This window comes from Tupaia chinensis, unplaced genomic scaffold, assembly GCF_000334495.1.
Source record: "Tupaia chinensis unplaced genomic scaffold, TupChi_1.0 Scaffold000081_1, whole genome shotgun sequence".
Lineage (NCBI taxonomy): Eukaryota > Metazoa > Chordata > Mammalia > Scandentia > Tupaiidae > Tupaia > Tupaia belangeri.
Window position 1 is genome coordinate 159,994 of NW_006159542.1, and position 19,924 is coordinate 179,917.

Sequence of the window (19,924 nt, forward strand, 5' to 3'; positions counted from 1 at the left end):
TCTTTCCCTGACCTGCTATTGATTATCCACTGAAGTCTCGCAGTCGTCATGTGCTTTAAACACAGTCCACATAAATGATGTCATCTCTTGCTCTCTGCCCTAGGAACTTTCAGGAATTAATTCAAATACTACCACATTTTGGACTACATATAAAAGGTATAGCCTTCCTAGCATATCTGGATTAGCCTTTATTCAAGTTATTAAAAACTTACCTATTATACTTCAAGCCAGTCATGTAAAGCACACCTCATAGACACAAACCTCATAGCTTGAGAAATACATAAAATTAGACCTCATAGGTCATGACTATAATGTTTCAAGTTAAAAATAAAATCTTAGAATACTGCACTAGTTGTTAAGGGGGGAAAAAAGACAATATATAAAATTACCAGCCAAGTGAATCATACAAATATTTCTCAGACTTATCTTTTAAAAAATTTGTACACCTGAGACAACTGGTGGCCTGTTAGTTAAGATGGTTGGATGCTACATCGTAGTTTGAGTCCCAGACCCAGTGGCTTGAAAACCACACTGGGCATGTGTGCATGCATGCCCAATATCCTTAAAAGGAGAATGGAGGAGAAAGAACCGTGGTATGGTCATTCTCCCAAGAGGTGATTTCTCACTTTCCCTTTCTCTCTCTTTCTCTCTCCAGTCAGCACACTTACCCTATGGGGAAAAAAAAAAAAACAAATCAGGACCCAGCAAATGACATAATGATTGTGTTGCTGGATTCCTACTTCAGTCAGCCACAGTTAAAGTCCTGGACCCACCGGCTCAAAACTCACACCAGGAACCTGTGCATGGGTGCCTAAAATTCCAACAAGAAAATGGAGGAGAAGGGATTGTGCCTAGCCATTTCCCCTGGGGGGGTGCGTTCTCACTTTCTGTCTCTCTGTCTCTCCAGCGAGTACACGTGCCCATAGCAAAAACCTCTCTTAAAACAAACAAACAAACAATCCCCTTGTCACTTATAGAAAGAGTTGCAATAAAGAGTCTTCTTTCCTTTATGGTAACTCTTGCCCAATGTGCTTTCACATATCAAAGGAGACTGGAGCACGGGGCTGAGTCATATCATCAAGCCAAAAAAGGAATGGACATCACTTACAGTAGACGAAAGACCACAAGAAGGATGTCTTACCACGCTTGAACCAGAAGATAACATACATATCCTAAAGAGCCTTTGGTAAGTTTTTAGCAAACTATACTGTGATAGTGGCAATGTTTCACGACCTTCCATAGCTTATAATTAGAAGCTTAAAAACAAAACTTTAGTTTGACACATGGACAGAAACACAGCGTAAGAAGGGAGATACAGGGTGAGGGGGGGAGTTACAGAACTCAATAGGAAAAACCAACATCCAGGTGTTCATTTACCTTCTTATTTAGCCAGTGCCAGAGCTTGAGGATAGGGGTAAGGTGAGAAAGAGGAGATAAGAACAGTGGAATATCATTAGAGAATGCCGTAATAGTATGAAAAGAAAAGAAGGTCACTGAAAGCATGAGAAGGAAACGTCCTAGACAAAGGGAAAACTAGGGAGAAAAATTTTATACAGGTTACAAAATCAGGAGAATATAATATGCTTTAAGATATATAATAACTGGGAAAAAAATGATGAAAAGCTATTCGATGATGATGAGGAGGAGGACGGGAATGTCTTTGTGTTGACTAATGTGCATGATATTCCTTCTGGAAAAAGAAATGCAATACACTGCAAAGATGTATGTTATTCAATGTAATGTAAACAAGATTATAATAATAATAATAAAAATAAATAAATAAATGAAAAGAAAACCAATATGAAGATGATTAAGTATGGCTGTGCTACAATAAAACCTTACTGACAAAAAATATATATAACTCAAATGGTAACCACATGCTATAGTGGTAATCCAGCAATTAACGATACATGAAATAACATGACTGTTTGCAGAGTTAGTGTCTCTGTGCCCGGGCGCTGCTCCCTCTGCCTGCTATTCTTACCACGTCCACCTAAGAAACTCCTACTCATGCTTCAAAACGCACTCCGGCATTATTTCCCTGGCAAAACCTTCCCTTTCCCATCGTATTATCAACAGTCATTTCTTGCTCAGTGCTATGCCGTACCTGCTTTTCCTACGCGGACTCCAATGACAGCTAACACTTGCATAGATTTTTGTGCACCATGCACTGATGTAGGGATTTCACATTTAGACTTCGTTTAACCCTCCCAACCACTCCGCGAGGTACCTATTATTATACCCATTTTACTGATGAGGAAACCAAGGCACGAAAAGGTTAAAAATTGTGTCCAAGGTCACATGGCTAGAGCTGGATTCAGAGCCCTTACCCTCTAACCACTGAGCTTCTGAATCTAATAATTGCCTTTGAATTTTCATACATTGCTGTCTCTCTCCACTAACAAAGATTCTCTATCTGGTTTCCTGTGATTCATTTGATTTTTTCCTTGGATTGAGTGTAGTATCTGACACATGGGAATTATTCCAAAAATATTCACTGAACTGAGCCACCATCTCATTATATACTTTTAGGCTGACAGTCATATAACCTCCTGGGATTAAGATTTGGTACTGATAAAATGAGGGAATTGAACTAGGTGAACTAAGGTCCTTTTCTCTCAATTTTTAAGAGGGGTAAACACACAATACTTAAACTAAATTCACCCTACCCTGATGCAAACCATAATTCTAAAGTTCTTTAACGTTTTATCACAGAATTAGATACCAAATGTCTTACCAGGTGACAATATAAATACCACGGAATGCGACATGTCAGACCATGAAATACGCAAATTCTATTAAGAGAGACCAAGCTCTTAAAATACAATACCTTGCTGTCAACTTTTAACAAGAATTTTCCGAGCCCAATGATGGGCCACGGCGCCAGGGCTTCCCGCCGCTCCTTCAGGAAGTGCTCCATAACCTGCCACCAGGCACGGCAGCGCTGCTCCAGGAAGTCCACGACTCCAAAGTGAATGACAAGCTTTTTGAGTATCCAGACTATAAAGACAGCAAAAGATACACATATAAACAATACACAGATTAGAAAGTCACAACACAAAAAGGGTCCTAAAAAGGGTCCTAAGTGTCACATTTTTTTTTGTCTTCCCAAAGGGCACATGTGCTTACCAAAGAAACAGACAAAGAAAGTGAGAAACCATCCCCCCAGGGAGGGTAACCAAGCCAAAGTTTCCTCTCTTGAGATTTTGGGCATGCACGCACAGACACCCGGTACAATTTTCAAGCTGCCAGGCTTTCGACTCAAACCATGTAGTAGACCATGTGGGATCCAACTGCCTTAATCACCAAGCCACCTGACTGACCTTGTCACATAACCTTTTTAAAACAGTAACGCCATGGACCAGCAGTTAGCGTAATGGCTATGTCGCTGGACTCCATGCAGTCAACCGCGGTTCAAGTCCCGGACCTGGTGGTTTAAAATCACACTGGGCATATGTGCGTGCCTGCCCACGATCCTGAGAGGAGAATGGAGGAGAAGGGATTGCGGCGTGGCCATCACCCCAGGGGGGTGATTTTTCACTTTCAGTCTCTCTGTTTCTTTCTGGCGAGTGCACGCGTCCTATAGCAAAAAACTCTCAAAAAAACAAAACGAAACAAAACGAAACAAAACAAAATAAAACAAAACAGTAAAGCCAGTATTAAAATAAAAATCAATGTTTAAAAAAATAAAAATTTAAAAACAGGGGTCCAGACAGTGGCACAGTAGCAAAATACAAGTTTCGAGAAATAGACCCATGTGGGAAGGTCACCAATTTAAGTCTGGAGACCTCCCTGAGTGTGCTGGGCACATATATGCCCATGATCTGGGATGGCTGAAGCTGGGGGAAGATTGTAGCATCAGGACTCTGGCAGGGGTGCTATATCTCTGTCTCTCTCTCTCTCTCTGTCAAAGAATAATAAGCTTAATGAAAGAATATTGGGGCCAACAGGTGGCATGTTGGTTGGGGTGCTGGACTTCTACATAGCCAACCACAGTTCGAATCCCAGACCTGGTTGCTTGCTTTCACTTTCCCTTCCTTTCTCTTTCTCTGGTCAAATTAAAAAATAATAACAAAATTAAATAAATGAGAGGCCAACAGATGGCACAGCGTTTATATTGCTGGACTCCGACATGGCTGATCGTGATTCAAGTCCCGGACTCAGTGGCTTCAAAAATCACACTAGGCGCATGTGCTTGCGTGCCCAAGATCCTGGGAAGGGAAGGGACTGCAGCATGGCTATAGCCCCTAGGGGGTGATTTCTTGCTTTCCCTCTCATTGCTGCTGTCTATCTGTCTCTGTCTCTGTCTCTGTCTGTCTCTCTCTCTCTGGTGAGCACATGTGCCCAAAGGCAACCCCCCAAAAAAAAGTAGTAATAATAAATTAAATAAAAGAATAAATCTTAAGAAAAAAACAATATTGGGGCCAGCAGGTGGTGTAATGGCTACATACTGGACTCCCATGTAGTCGATACGGTTCAAGTCCCAGACCTGGTGGCTTAAACTCACACCGGGTGCATGTGCGTGCATGACCAAGATCTCCAGAGGAGAATGGAAGAGAAGGGATTGCGGCATGGCCATCCCCCTGGGGGGTGATTTTTCAATTTCTTTCTCTCTGTCTCTCTGTCTTTCTGGTGAGCGCACGTGGCCCTATAGCAAAAACCTTCCCCTACCCAAAAAGAAAGATAGGGGAGAGCAGAAGCAAGGAGACCCTGGTTTTCCAAATAGATGGAACCGGGCCAGATAGTTCTTTACACAATCATATGTTACCTTTGTGAAGGAAAACCTACCCACGTAATATCCTGTTTGTGAAATCTGAATCTCTGAAGATGTCAGGGATTGTTTTATAGCCCATAAAAACATAAGATACTCTTCTCGTGACTATTTCTTCTTTTATTTATTTGTTTTGTTTTGTTTTTAGAGAGAGATTTTTGCTATAGGGCATATGTACTCACGGGAGAGACAGAGAGGCAGAGATAGAAAGCAAGAAATCACCCCTCAGGGGAATAGCCAGCCTCAATCCTTTTTCTTCCATTCTCCTCTCGAGACCTGGGGCACGCACACGCACACGTCTGGTGTGAGTATTAAGTAACTAGGTCCGAGATTCAAACCACAGTCCAGCAACATAACCATTATGCCATCTGCTAGGACCATCTCATGAAGATTTCAATGACTAAACTCTTGGCCCCTCACATCTTCCCCCTCCCTGAGCAGATAACACTAACTCCTAACATTTCCTATTCTCATTGACTGCTACAGCTGCCCTTGCCAAACTGTACCAGGTTCCTTAGCTGTCTGACACGCAGTGACTGGACAAGATACTCCTTACACAGGGGGACGTTTTCAGCAGGGGATGTTTTCAGTTACTGCACTGATGCTTTTCTGCATCTGACCAGAGCCAGGGTCCAGCACAGCCCCACACTGAGTAGAGGCAGGGCTGCTGCCCATGGCCCACTGCATGCTGCAGTGGAACGACTCCAGCCCACGGCGGGAATGCCACCACTCAAGGTGTGTGGTGCAGAGGCCCTTCAAGAGGATTAAGTTCCTTGTTAGAGGTCAACTAAAAAGGCGGTAGCACCAGGAGGAAACGTTACTCATCTATGCAGCTTGCCTTGACATTTGGACCCTGAATAACTAATCCCACCCACTATAATTTCCCTAATTCCAGGGACTTGTGAGTTTATCCTTGGCCTTACAACCTAGACTCACAGTTTACTATTTTAATTCCTTCAATTGTATTTTTAAAGCTCTAGATAGGCCCTTGTAATTCTCTTGTAATTTTCGAGAATAAGCCCAGCGTAATTACAAGCTGTAGAAGACCTCTTGGAGAGCCGCCCTGTTCATAAGCTGCTCTCTAAAAGTGATGCTAAATTCCTATGATGGGGCCAGACCGTGAAGCAGCAATAAAATGCCACTCTGTCAGGCTATCCCACGTGAAAAGATTTTCAGTTCAAATTCAGAAATCTCCCTGAGTATGCCAGGCATGCAGGTGCCCATGATTTGTGGTTTGCTGAAGCTGAGAGTGGACCATGGCACTGAGGCCCTACGGGGGTTCACTCTCTCTCTGTCTCACTCATGGAGGAAATAAACAAACTGGAAAAAAACATAAAAAGTAAAAATAAAAGCCTGGTTGGCCCTGTATCTACTGGTTAAGAGAACCGGATCCCACATGGCTGACCACAGTTCAAATCCAGTCCCAGTGGCTTGAAAAACATGATGGCACATGTATGTGCGTGCTCAAAATCCCAACCGATGGAGAAATGGAGGAAAAGGGATTGTGGTGTGACCAGGTCCCGCTGAGGGAGTGCTTTTGCTTGTTCGTTCTTTGTGTCCCTCTGTTTCTTTATCCCTCCTTATCTCTAGTGTGCATACTATGACACTGAAAAACAAAAAAGAAATCTGGCAAAACCAAGAGTATGAAACAATACAGAACCGCAATCTAAACTAGGTTTCACTGCATAGTTCCATAAATTCCATAAGCGAAAGCACAGTCGTGGTTCCTACGCTGAGACTTCACTACATCTGCGTGTTGATTCGGCTGCCTAACACAGGTCCTATCCGAAGACAGAACAAAGCAGATACAGACTTTGGCCGTTTCTATTCTATGTTCCCTGAGAACAGGCACTACGTGGTACTGTGGTCATATAAATGCTTAAAATAATTGCTACCAATCCAACTTAATGAGGATAATCTGTGTCGATAACAATGATCTGGAACATAAATGGGTCAATACAGTTAAGGCTTTTATTTAGACCATGGCAGAAAACATGCTTTCAAAAAATCAAAATATATTTTAATTGATAAAAATATCTTGACGAAATGAGAAGTAATCCAATTTAGGAGGTGCCTGGGTGGAAAAATCCACAGTATCCACTAAGAGCTGAATAAATCTGGCAGAGACTATGACTGCAACAAGAAAGCCCAAATAATCCAGAAAGTGTCAAGTGAGTCAGAGAAAACTCTTCCTTTATCTTACCAGTCTTAGAGAACAGTTTTAGAGAAGCAACGCAATATAGAAGGGCCTTAGATTACCAAGGTATTAAGGTACAAAGACTGAGTCATGACTCAGAGAAAATCATGATTCCGTTTTGATGTAATATGTATTATATGTACATTTTGTATAAGTACTTAACTTTTTCTTCTAAACAAACAAACAAACAAACAAAAAACTTGGGCCAGCAGGGGGCATGGTGGTATGGTGGTTAATGTGTTGGATCCTACATAGCCAACTTTGCAGTTCAAGTCCTGGATCCAACGGCCTGAAAAACATGCCAGGAGCATGTGCAAGTGTGCCCATCCCAAGAAGATGGAGGAGAAAGAATTACACTGTGGCCATCCATCTCCCCCCTCCAGGCAATGATCTCTCACTTTCCCCTTCTCTCTCTCTCTCTCTGGTGAACACACATCCTAAAGCAAAAAACAAAAAACAAAAAACAAAAACAAAAACAAAACAAACCTCAAAATGTTGCATACATTTCTCAAAGCCAGTATTTGTTCTGAATTTAAAATATAATGTATAATGTGCTCCTCTAAAGAGCAGCTCTCTCAAAATTCAATCAAAAACTGCAAATCTAGATGGTTGTGAATATTCTCAACAGAACCATGATGGCTGACTGGCCAACTCTCTACATAAAGTTGTGAAGAATCTCAAATACCACATGAAATTACAAGAGGCTAAACACATTTTTGAGCTCAAAGGTGAAATATTAAAGAAGTGTCAAAGAAATAAATTTCCAAAATACTACTGTAAATTTATCTCATTATTTAAATAAAACGAGACTGTTTTTTGTTTTTATTTTTTTTTTAACACAGATTTTTGCTATCAGGAACATGTACTCACCAGAGAAACAGAGAGATAGAAAGAAAGAAATCACCCCTCCCCCCGGAAGGATGGCCACCCTACAATCCCTTCTCCTCCATTCTCCTCTCAGGATCTTGGGCACACACGCACATGCGCCTGGTGTAAGGTTTAAGCCACCGGGACCAGGACTAGAACCATGGTCAACTACATGGGAGTGCAGTGACATAGCCATTAAACCACCTGCTGGTCCCAAGACTGTTTATTTTAAAAGGCAATAAATTTTATCAAACATTAAAACCCAACAGCTTAAAAATAAATAAATGAAAGTCTTCCAGACAAGATCTGAATGAACCAGGTACTGACCGGCAATTGGCACTGGCAGCAGCTGCACGATCCACAGGTTGAGCCAGATCTGGACAACGATGATGGCCCACACGAGAGACACAAAGTAGATGTCGCTCGTTTTCTTCTTTCTAAGAAACGTGCCCATTTCAGGCCTTGGTCTACCCAGAGTGGGTGAAGGGGAGGAGGGAGAGGGCGAGGAGGACAATGCAGGAGGGGGTTCACCACTGTCCATGGTTTCTGAAGAGGGAAAGAAAAGAGAATTACCCGCTGTAGGAGTCCACATTAGGAAACAGTAACACCGACTAATTCACTAAGCTACTCTAATTTTAAAGCCTTCAAAATGCATTCTGATAGTCTGTACGGTGTGATTACTTGGGTTAAAAAGGACAAAGAAAGTGTTTTTAATGTACGTATGTTCACATACGCACTGAAAAACGGGCATGGAGAATTCTAATACTGACAGTGCCTTAATCTCTCAGAAATTAAGAGACAGGGCATCTCTAACCTTTTATACTATACACTGTGCAAGTTTTTTATGGCCAGTATATATAATATGTATATACACATATAAACTCTGAAAATAAATTAAGGAAAAATACATGACAAAATAAGTAAGAATTATAACTATCTTATAACATTACTCAAATCATATAAAGAAACAAAAATCTAACATATGCCAGAATTTCTAAATTTATAACCTCTTCCTTTCACAATAGAACTTTCGATCAGGTCTATGTATACATATTTCTGAAGCAATAGTTTTTCACTGCCATTTCACCTAAAAAAAAAAAAAAAAAAAAAAACAACTGTCCTTACAAGAACCCAAGGCTGGCTGGCCCTAGGGAGGGCTCTGTGCACTGGGAACCAGATCTCACACAGCCAACCATGGTTTGAATCCCAGCCCCAGTAACTTGAAAATCACACCAGATGCATGTGTGTGCATGCTCATCCAAAATCTTGACAGGGAGGGAGATGAGGAGAAAAACTGTGGCAAGACCATACCTGCAGGGGGGAGCTTTCACGCTCCCTTATGAGCACAAACACTTTCTGGCAATAAGAAAAGAAAAAGGGAACCAGCAGTTAGCGTAATGGCTATGTCGCTGGACTCCCACGCAGTCGACCGCGGTTCGCGTCCTGGACCCGGTGGCTTAAAACTCATGCCGGGTGTGTGTGCGTGCGTGCCCAAGATCCCGAGAGGAGAATGGAGGAGAAGGGATTGCGGCGTGACCATCCCCCCTGGGGGGTGATTTCTCGCTTTCTGTCTCTATGTCTCTCTCTGTCTGTCTGGCAAGCGCATGCGCCCTATAGCAAAAATCTCTCCAAAAAAAAAAAAGAAAAAGAAAAAGAAAAGAACCCAGGGCTTTCAAATATGTCTTTTCCTTTGAATGAGACATAATAAAGTAACAGACTGAAGGAGTTAAATAATTTCTAAAGAAGGCAAACCATACTGGATTATTTCATATATTGCACTGTTTCTAACAATGCAACCATTATGTTATATTCTACCATAGGGTTCATTATTTCTAGCTCCTAGCTTTAACAAAACCTAACATATGTTGGGTCACTGGAAAAGTCATGCTACATCTTTCTATGGTTTTCTATGGAAAAATGCACCATGACTTTTCCGACAACCCAAAACATCAAAAATAAATCATAGAACTCTTAAAGCGACATTACTCAATATATGCCATGACAAGGAAAATAATAAGATCCTAAAACCTGCATTTTCCCTTCTATTTAAAAAATGTTCATTACAGGAACCAGCAGATGGTGTAGTGGTTACGTCACTGGACTCCCACATAGCCGACTGTGGTTCGTGTCCCAGACCCAGTGGCTTGGAACTCACACCAGGCGCAGGTGCGTGCATGCTCAAATTCCCAGAGGAGAATGGAGGAGAAGGGATTGTGGCATGGCCATTCCACCTGGGAGGTGATTTTTTCACTTTCTCTCTCTGTCAGGTGAGCACATGGACCCTATATCAAAAGTCTCTCTAAAAAGAAAAGTTAATTATAAAAGCATCCATTTCAGAAAGTCTAGGAAAGAGAGAAAAGAAACAAAAGCATCCATAATCCCAACCTTCTAATTGTCCCATAGTGAGTTACAGTTTCAAGAGCTATATCCTGTTCCTATTCTTCTTCAATCCCACCTCTCAGATGAATGACAGCTCCATGAGATCCAGGACATTATCCGTCAGTCTTTTTCTGTCTCCACTGAATTCCTAGCACACAGACTAGTACCTGATACACAGCAGGTGCTCACTAAATATCCGCTGAATGAATGACTTCCCTGATATTTCCTAATTTTCATAAGTGACTGCATAATGACCCATTGACTACTGTATCACTGTTTCCTTAGTGTTATCTATAATGTGAAATGTTTAGCTAAAAATAACTTTTACTACTGAGATGACCTATACCAGGGTAAGTCAGCTCAGCTCACTAGGACTAACATTCCACCTTGAGGTTTGGGGCTAAAGCCCAAGCTAGCCATAATATGTTTTGTTTTGTTTTTTTCTTTGCTTTGCTCTGAGTATCATTCTAGTTTGGGAACTTCACGTTGGAAGGTGGGGCAGACATTTGGAAAAATAATAGGTCCATAACCAAAACATTATTCTTTTTCCACTTTGGAAACATAATTCAATGTGTAATAATAACAATAGGTGTTCCTACTATTCCAAATGCTTTTCTCTTAGCTGATCCTTTCCTTTAAGACATTTCTAAATTCAGTTATTCAAGAAAAGCTCAGTGTAGGGCCAACCTTGTGACCTAGTAGTTAAGGGAGCTATATCCTAAATGGTAAACTACTTGGTTCAAATCCCAGCCCTGGTGCCTTAAGAAACACACTGAGTACATATGCATGTGTGTCCATCATCCAGACAGGATGGAGAAATGGAAGAGAAGGGACTGCAGTATGACCTCTCCCCATTTCTAACAAGTATGTATGCCCTTTTGGGGGTTGGAGGGAGGCTCACTATAAATATTCCCTAACTCCAAATACTTCTGGCACTAAGGGACCTCTCAGCAAAGAGTGAGATGACCTTTTGCATTCCTGAACTCTGTGACAGCATGTTTGACTCTAAAGCAGATATAAATCTACCAGCCAGCAATCCCAGGAGTCTGCAACTCCAGAAGTGAGGCCACACAGAAGACCGAACCTAGAGCAACCAGAGGGGCCTACTTTAAGGGAAATAGTCATGAGGCATGCAAATTAGATGTTTTTTTTTAAAGAGAGATGTTTGCTATAGGGCACATGTGCTCACCAGAGACAGAGAGAGAGACAGAGAGAAAGAAAGTGAGAAATCACTCCCCAGGGGTGATGGCCACACCACAATCCCTTCTCCATTCTCCTCTCAGGACCTTGGGCATTTACACACACACACACACACACACACACACACACACACACACACACACAAACACTGCTTGAGTTCCAAGTTGCCAGCTCTGGGATGTGAACCATGGTCAAACAGGTGAGAGCCCAGAGCCCCAACCACTATACCACCTTCTGGCCCCAGACTTTTAAAAGAAATACAAAAGAAAAGATGCCAGAGAAAACAATGACTGAAAGATGGAAAATAAAAGCATCCTCCATTCCCCAAAAAGAACTGAATAAAAAGAATAAAAGAAATAGCAACCTAAAGAGAAAGAGCAAAAACAAGAATGGACCACTGTAAAAGAAAGATATGGAAAATAAGAAACTAATATAAGGAAATTGTACAGTGGGGGGAAATGTGGAAAAGGTAAATGAGGCATCCAGAAAGGAAAAATACCATAAAAGGAAAGCGATAACAATAAAAGGGAAAAAAAAGTTAGTATTTTTCTGGGACCAGCAGTTAGCACAATGGCTATGTCGCTGAACTCCCATGTAGTCAACCACGGTTCAAGTCCTGGACCCGGTGACTTAAACTCACGCCGGCACATGTGCGTGCATGCCCAAGATCCCAAGAAGAAAATGGAGGAGAAGGGATTGCGGTGTGGCCATCCTCCCGGGGGGGCGATTTCTCGTTCTCTGTCTCTCTGTCTCTCTGGCGAGTGCACGTGCCCTATACCAAAAACCTCTCCAAAAAATTTTTAAAAATTAAAAATAATCAATAAAAAATGAGTATTTTTATAAGAATTATTTTATTATTATTATTGTTATTGTTATTATACAATTTGACCACAGAGATAAAAAGAGAAAGCAAGCCATTGGGTCCAGGTCTCAAACCACACTTGGCCGTGTAGGAGTCTAGCATCCCAACCAACATGCCACCTGTCGGCCCCTAAGTATATTTAAAAAAAAAATGGGATGAAGAACCAAGAGAAGAAACCCAAGAATGTGAAAACATGCTTTAAAACAAAACAAACAAACAAAAATTTTAAGTGATATAGGAGAACGAAGGGGGGTAAAGGTCTAAAAACAGGAATCAGAAAGGAATGAAGAAGCAAGAGTAAACAGCATTTCATGATACTACTATCCTTCTTGATCCTAGCTTCTATTAACATTGTATTCATTTCCAGAACGACCTTAAACGTCTTCTGATACTACTATCCTTCTTGATCCTAGCTTCTATTAACATTGTATTCATTTCCAGAACGACCTTAAACGTCTTCCGAACATCAGTCACCTGCAGGCCGAGTCGAGGGCTGGTCTTCGCTGCTTGATTCATACCCTGTGATCGATATGGCCAAGTTTGCTAGAGTAGATGCTGCCATGGAGATAACCTGCCCTGGTAACTCTGCCCCTGGAAAAGAAGCATGCACTTTTAGGACTTTATAAAGGAAAGGAACAAGGGAGATAACAGTTGCAAATTTAAATATAAATTTAAATTTTAAATTCCTACATTTTCAACTACATAAAACAAAATAGTTATTAAAACCTAGAGTAGTAGTTTTTCATCATCAAAAAATGCTTAAGAATCAATAAGAAAGTCTGCTAAAGATGCAAATCCCAAGACCCTGTGTATCTTCTTCATTTGGGAATCTCATGTTGGTAGGCTTGACAGATACCGCATATATAATTTTGGCGTGCCGCATTACATATTTTAACTTTAGAAGTTGACTTTAGCGTATACATCTGTAGAAAACTGCTATACCAAGTCTGTGAGCTCCTGGAGCAGACTGTCTGATAATACTTCATATAGCTTGATCCTCGAACAATGCAAAACAGCCCACACTTGGTGCTCTCAATAATAACACGTCACGAATGAAAATGTAGATATATTGGTATTGTGTAAAACCCTATAGATCTAAAGTGCATAATTCAGCACAGGCACAATCCACCACCTGAAAACCTAGAAGAACAGCATGCCCTTGTTTCATGGTATATGTTCCCAAGTTGAGTTCCTTACTGTACCAAGTTCGGTCAGGTGTACTAGATTTAAATAACAAGTGAGTAAACATCTACTGGCAAATGAGGTCTGTCTGGAATGGCCATTCCGTCACCTTTCGGAGCAGACAAGTCAGACTAGCTCATACAGCATTAAGTTCTAGCAGGCTTTCCTGCATACTAGAAACTAACACTGAAGACTGCCATTTCTCAGATTCCCCTGCAGCTAAGATCTCACACATGAAGCAGGTACACCTGTACATGCAGAAGACAGAGCTAGCGTACTGTAACGGCAATGCTCGTGTCAGAGTCATGGAGGCACATGAATTTTCTGCAGCAACTTAGCAGAAATGCCAGGGCTTCTGATACCGAATTTCTAACATCCTGGCAGGCAGCAGCCGTGGCCTTCTGCCCAAATGGTCCTTGAGCATTACTCCAGGTTGAGTTGCTTCTGCTTGGGTAAGATCCAGGCTTGGTTATCTGACCTTTCCAAAAATTTTACATGTAAAAATTCTAAATGCTAAGCAATATTTCTTAAATATTTGGGTTAGCTAGTGTGGACTCTATTATCTACAACTAACAACACGGCCATTCCTAGTCATCAAATCATACACCCACACTCACCCAGCCAGGTCCTTACTTTTGCTAGGCTATACTCAGTGTGACAACATAGAACTTTGCCAAACCAATGGAAAGAGCCACAACCCTTCAGAAAGCCAATGAATTTCAGCTCCAAATGAATTCCACATATCAGCAAATCCAAAAATGATGATATACCAAAGATAAGCGAGTGAGAGCCTGACATGGCTCGTTGGTAGATTCGGTCATCAAGATAAAAACACTCATCTTGTTCAACCATACCCTATCCCTAAGCCCCATGATGTGAAAGAAGTTTATTTTTAGGCAATGAGAGAACAATTAAAACCCAGGGTCTGAGAAGAAAGCATAAGTCATATATCTGAATGGGCCTTATTCTCCTGGGATATACAAAATGGCTTCAGAGATGCCAAAGAGAGAGCAAGGATCAAGAAAGACAATGCCTTGAAGTCTTCCATGTACTCATTATTCACTGTATTGTATGCCAAGGATATATACAGACCTTCCACCACTGTCTAATTCAAAGACAGAGCTACACAAAAACAATGTATCAATAAAAAACATGATTGCTATAAATGAAAAATACCAGATATTTTGTGAGCTCTTAACAGGAAAAAAAAAAAAAAAAAAAAGACTTACTCTGGAGAATCAGGAAAGGCTACTCTAAGAAATGGTACTGGAGGGGTTGCCACACAGCCTACTGGTTAAGGGATCCAGATCCCACATGGTTGACTGTGAACTTGACCACGGGTCCTAGCGGCTTGAAAAGCATGCTAGCATGTATCTGTGCACACCCCAAATCACAGCAGGATGGAGAAATGGAAAACGGAGTGTGACATGACCATGCCCCACTGCAGGGTGCTTTCCCCTTCTCCCTCCTGTCTCCCTCTTGGTCTCCCAGACTCTCCCAGTCAGCACGCATAACCTCTGATAGAAACAAAAAAGAGTAACACTCTAAGTAGAAGAAAGTGAGAACAAGAATCAAATAACCAAGGCTGGAAAGGTAAGCCAGATGGTGCAGGTCACAAAAAACTGTTATCGACTAAGAGAAGTCTTTATCCTAAGAGGAGAAGGAAAGCATTGAAGAGTTTTAAATAGAATAGTAATTATTTTTAACTGAAATTTTACTGAGACAAATGTAGATTCGCATGCAGTTGTAAGAAATAATCCTGTAGGGACCAGCAGATGGCATAATGGCTATGTCGCTGGACTCCCATGTAGTGGACCAGGGTTCAAGTCCTGGACCTGGTGGCTTAAACTCACGCAAGGTGCGTGTATATGCATGCCCAAGATCCCGAGAAGAGAATGGATAAGAAGAGATTGTGGCATGGCTAACCCCCTAGGGGGTGATTTCTCGCTTTCTTTCTCTCTGTCTTTCTTGGAGAGCACTCATGTCCCATAGCAAAAACCTCTCAAAAAAAAAAAAAAAAAGTAGAAGAAGAAGAAATAATCCTGTGTACCTTTTACCCAAGTTCCCTCAACAGTAACATCTCATGAAACTATAATACAACATCACTATCTGGATACCAGCACAGACACCAAAGACAAAGAACAGTTTCATCACTACAAAGATCCCTCCTCTTGCCCTTTTATTACCATATTCACCAGCAACCTCCCCTCTCCACCCTGTAAATAAATAGATGACAACTTCTGAGATAGGAAAAGTTCATTCTAGTTTATCTGGAGAACAGCCTAGAGAGGACCAAGACTGGCTGCAAGGAGGTAAGTTATTACAGGACTACAGGCAAGACATGATGAAAGGGAGGTCTACAGTGGCAACAGTACAGGTGTAGAAAAGTGGTGACTCAAGGACAGTCCTATCCAACTAGACTCGGTGACAAACTGACAGAGGGAATCTAGGAGATGAAGGCATCCATTTCCAGACTTATGGCTAGACAGGTAATACACAGGGGAACTGAGTGAAGATTCTGGACATATTAAAGTTCTTTTGGACTTACAAATACAAGTTGCACAAACTGATTATACCAGATGGATGGCACAGGACTAAGCTTTTCACAGGTGCACCAGGAATGGTCTCTCAGGCCCCACTCAAAAACAAAGCCTGGAAACAACAAATGCCTGGGACAGTAGAGTAAAAAAGAAAAAGGAAAAAAACAAAAAGTTAAAATTTTAAAGTTCCACTTTAAAAAAAAAAAAAAATTGGCCCAGCCACAGAAGCACACAGGTAGCACCATTGCTTGAGAGGCTGAAAGCCACAGGGGTGGCCCAGCGTCAGTTCCTGCGACAACCTAAACACACTGGGCACAGCTGTACGCACATCTGTGGTTTCACCAACAAGGAGGCGAGGGAAAGACTGTAACACAGTAAGATCTGTTAAAAAATACCTCTTTCTGGGGCTGGCAGGTGGCATGGTGGTTAAGGGCACTGGACTCCCACATGTCTGACCATAGTTTTGAGTCCCGGACCTGGTGGCTTGTGTTTTTACTTTCTCTCTCCCTCTCCCTCTGTCTCTCCCTCGTGCATGCGCTCTGTCCCTCTCCAGTCAAATTAAAATAAGTTAATAAATAAAGTTAAATAAAACAATTCTTCTAAAAAAAACCTCTCTCCGGACCAGCAGATGGGATAATGGTTACATCACTGGACTCCCACACAGTAGACCACAGTTCAAGTTCATGACCCAGCGGCTTAAAACTCTCACTGGGCGCATGTGCACGCGTGCCCAAAATCAAGAGAGGAGAATGGCGAAGGGATTATGGCGTGGTCATCTCCCCTGAGGGGTGATTTTTCACTTTCTGTCTCTCTGCCTCTCTTTGTCCTGTCTCATTCTCTTCCTCATAAAGAGAAAGAAAGAAAGAAAAAAAGAATTCTCTCTTATATAAGATTAAAGACTAGTCAAGGGTTGTGAATTATTAAACCAGCCTCTTCACAAGTAATTTAATTAGGTGGTGACTCATTGTTCAGACATTCTGAAGGGTAATTCTCTTGGTGGTTTTTAAATACTAGCTCCAAAATAACAAGATGATTCTGTAGCTCCTCAAATAGGGATTTTCAGTTTAGCTGCATTCTGACTTAAATTCCTAAATGCCCACTAAGTGCTAACTCACCGAACGAGTGACCAGGCTATATGCTGAGATAAGAGATTAGGCCCCTGGTCTCTAGTTCAGTCTGATACTGAATCAGAACTAATAGTTTACTATGTTCAGAGCTAATGTAAAGTTAAGTGTGGAATGACATAGAAACCTAATCCATGCAGGAGGTGAGGAAAAGGTTTCCAAGGCAGCTACCAGACAAGAATATTCAAAGATGTCAACCTTTAAGCCCACTTGAACAAAAATTAGCCAGATAAGGATGACAGGAACAAGTCTATCTTGGGGAGAAAGGGAGAGGCTGGTGTCTTAGAAAGCAGGGGTAAAAAAAGTGTCACAGGAAAAAAAAAAAGTATGTGTCAAAGACACAAAAGCCAGAAAAGCCAGCGTGTCCCCTTCAAACAACTCTCAGAAGTTCAAGACAGCCAGAACGGAGGGTACCGTGAGAAGGGCTGAGAGTAAAGGATGCAGACAAAGACTGGGACCAGAGGATGGAAGGTTACGTGTTTACTACACACAGAGGCAGCACAACTCAGTGCTGTGAGGCACAGGTGAGGAAACAAGACTACCCAGGTTCAAATCCCAGACTCTTCTTTACCAGTTGCAGGATCATTGGCAAGTTATTGAACATTTAGATGCTTCAGTCTCCCCACGTGTAAAACGGGGTGTATATAAATTCCTATCTCATGTGAAAATTAACTTAAACGATACATATAAAATGCTTAAAGCAATGTCTGACATGTAGAAAAGCACTCAAGAAATGTGAGCCACTCTGATCATCATTTTTATCAAAACGCTCAGATTCAATAGCATTATAAGCATAAGCCACTAACACTTCTACAGTATTTCTCTGGACTTCTCATCCCCTCTCTGCTGTGTAGAATAGGCATTTCTCTAAGTCAATTACTCTTTAACCTATTTTCCTCTCCCCATGGAGCAAAATATGTTATATACAGCAGTCATTGAAAGACTTCAGGGAAAGTTAAAACCAATAAATTAAATCTTTAAAACTACAGCTTAAAGACTATCTCTCCAACCTGATGTCCTTAGAATGCAATACAGGGCCAGTAGGTGGCATGGAGGTTAAGGCACTGGATCCCACGTGACCAATTTTGCAGCCTGAACTCTAAAACTGGTAGCTTGAAAATCATACCAGGCACGTGTGCGCTCATGCTCCAAATCCCAAGGACACTGGAGGAGAAGGAAATGCAGTGGTGGTCATCCTCTCTGGGGGAGGGAGGTGATTTCTCTCCCTCCCTCCCTCCCTCTCTCTCTCTCTCTCTCTCGCTGTTGCTGTCTCTGTCTCTGTCTGGCAAGCACACATGCCCTGTAGCAAAACTTAAAAAAAAAAAAAAAATGTAATGGGGCCAGCAGATAATGTAATGGTTAGGTTACTAGACTCCCACATAGTCAACCACGGTTAGAGTCATAGGCCTGGCAGCTTAAAACTCATGCCGGGTGCATGTGTACGCATGTCCAAAAATCCCAAGAAGAGAATAGAGTAAAAGGGACTGTGGTGTGGCCATACCCCCTGGGGAATGATTTCTTGCTTTCTGTCTCTAATACTCTCCAGCAAGCACATGTGCCTTATAGCACAAAAACTCTCTTAAAAAAAAAAAGTAGTGTACACGGTCAATAAATCTTATCTATTGCAATGCAAACTACGCAGTATTATTCTAGTTCATACACAAATAACTCGGCAAATTTTCAGAATGCTGCAAACAACACAGAAACATGCAAGAAGTAGCACAGTCCTTTCCTATTGCTTTCCAATGCACTACCTTTTTAAATCCACAAATGAAACAAAACCCAAGCAAATAAAATCTTGCAAAACAGATAATGTCGCCATTTTGCAGATGAAGACCTTGACTTGCAGAGTTAACTTACTTGCCCAGAGTCACACGGATAGCTGGCAGAGCTGAGGTTTAACTCGAGGCCCTTCACCCTAAACCCAGTGTTCTTTCCTTTGCTAGGCTCTTTGAACAAGCATCAGTCATCCTGAAAAAGTATCGCCCTTAGTTGTGAGCTCCTTCAGTCTTCCAAAGTTGGCCCTGTTAGCTTACCACAACTACAAGACCCAGCTCAAGATAGCACCTTGGAAAGCATGTAAGAAAACACCAAGAAAGAGTTATTTGAAAATCATGAATTTGGCAACTGGGCCAGTGCCATGGCTTCATGGTTAAGGGAGCCAGATCCTACATGCTCAACCACATAGGTCAAGTCCTGGCCCTAGCAGCTTCAAAAACATGCTGAACACATTGTATATGCATGCCCCAAAACCCAACAGGATGGAGAAGGAACCGCGGCATGGCTGCACCCCATCGTGGAGTGCTTTCTCCCTCTCCCTATCTCTCTCTGAGTGCACGCGCTCTCTGTCCATTTAAAAAAATAAAAGAAGATGATTTGGGGGGCCAGCAGGTGGCATGGTGGTTGAGGCGGCTGAACTCCCACATGGCTGACTGCAGTTCAAGTCCCAGACCTAGCAGCTTGCTTTCTCACTTTCCTTCTCTCTCTGTCTCTCTCTGGTCAACTTCAAAAAAAATAAATAAAATGAAATAATGACAATGAATAAAATTAAATAATTCTTTTAAAAAGAAGAAGTTGATTTGGCAACTGCTCTTATCAAGCATTATAATGACATCTGTCTTGGTGACAACCTTTAGCACTTCAAATCCCCTAGGGGCCAGACAGGGAGATAAGCTGTAAAGAATGCCAGGACCAGGAGTGTAGGCGAAGTCACGGTATTAGAGAAAAAGCCTTAGATAAAAATAGGCACATAAATAAGGAAACATGATCTTGGGACTCAAGGACTAAAAACAAAAAAAGGGA

General features: G+C 41.7%; 1 protein-coding gene across 2 annotated transcripts in view; it reads right to left on the reverse strand.

Moving 5' to 3' along the window:
* TMEM245 (transmembrane protein 245) overlaps positions 1–19,924 on the reverse strand; it is a 112,760-nt gene that overhangs the window by 66,442 nt on the left and 26,394 nt on the right. For both annotated transcript variants that reach the window (XM_027769377.1, XM_006142706.3), the window contains exons 4-6: positions 12,751–12,867; positions 8,163–8,381; positions 2,831–3,000 (exon numbers count right to left, since the gene is read on the reverse strand). In XM_027769377.1, the coding sequence (XP_027625178.1) occupies positions 2,831–3,000; positions 8,163–8,381; positions 12,751–12,867 (506 nt within the window). The remainder of the gene's footprint in view (positions 1–2,830; positions 3,001–8,162; positions 8,382–12,750; positions 12,868–19,924) is intronic.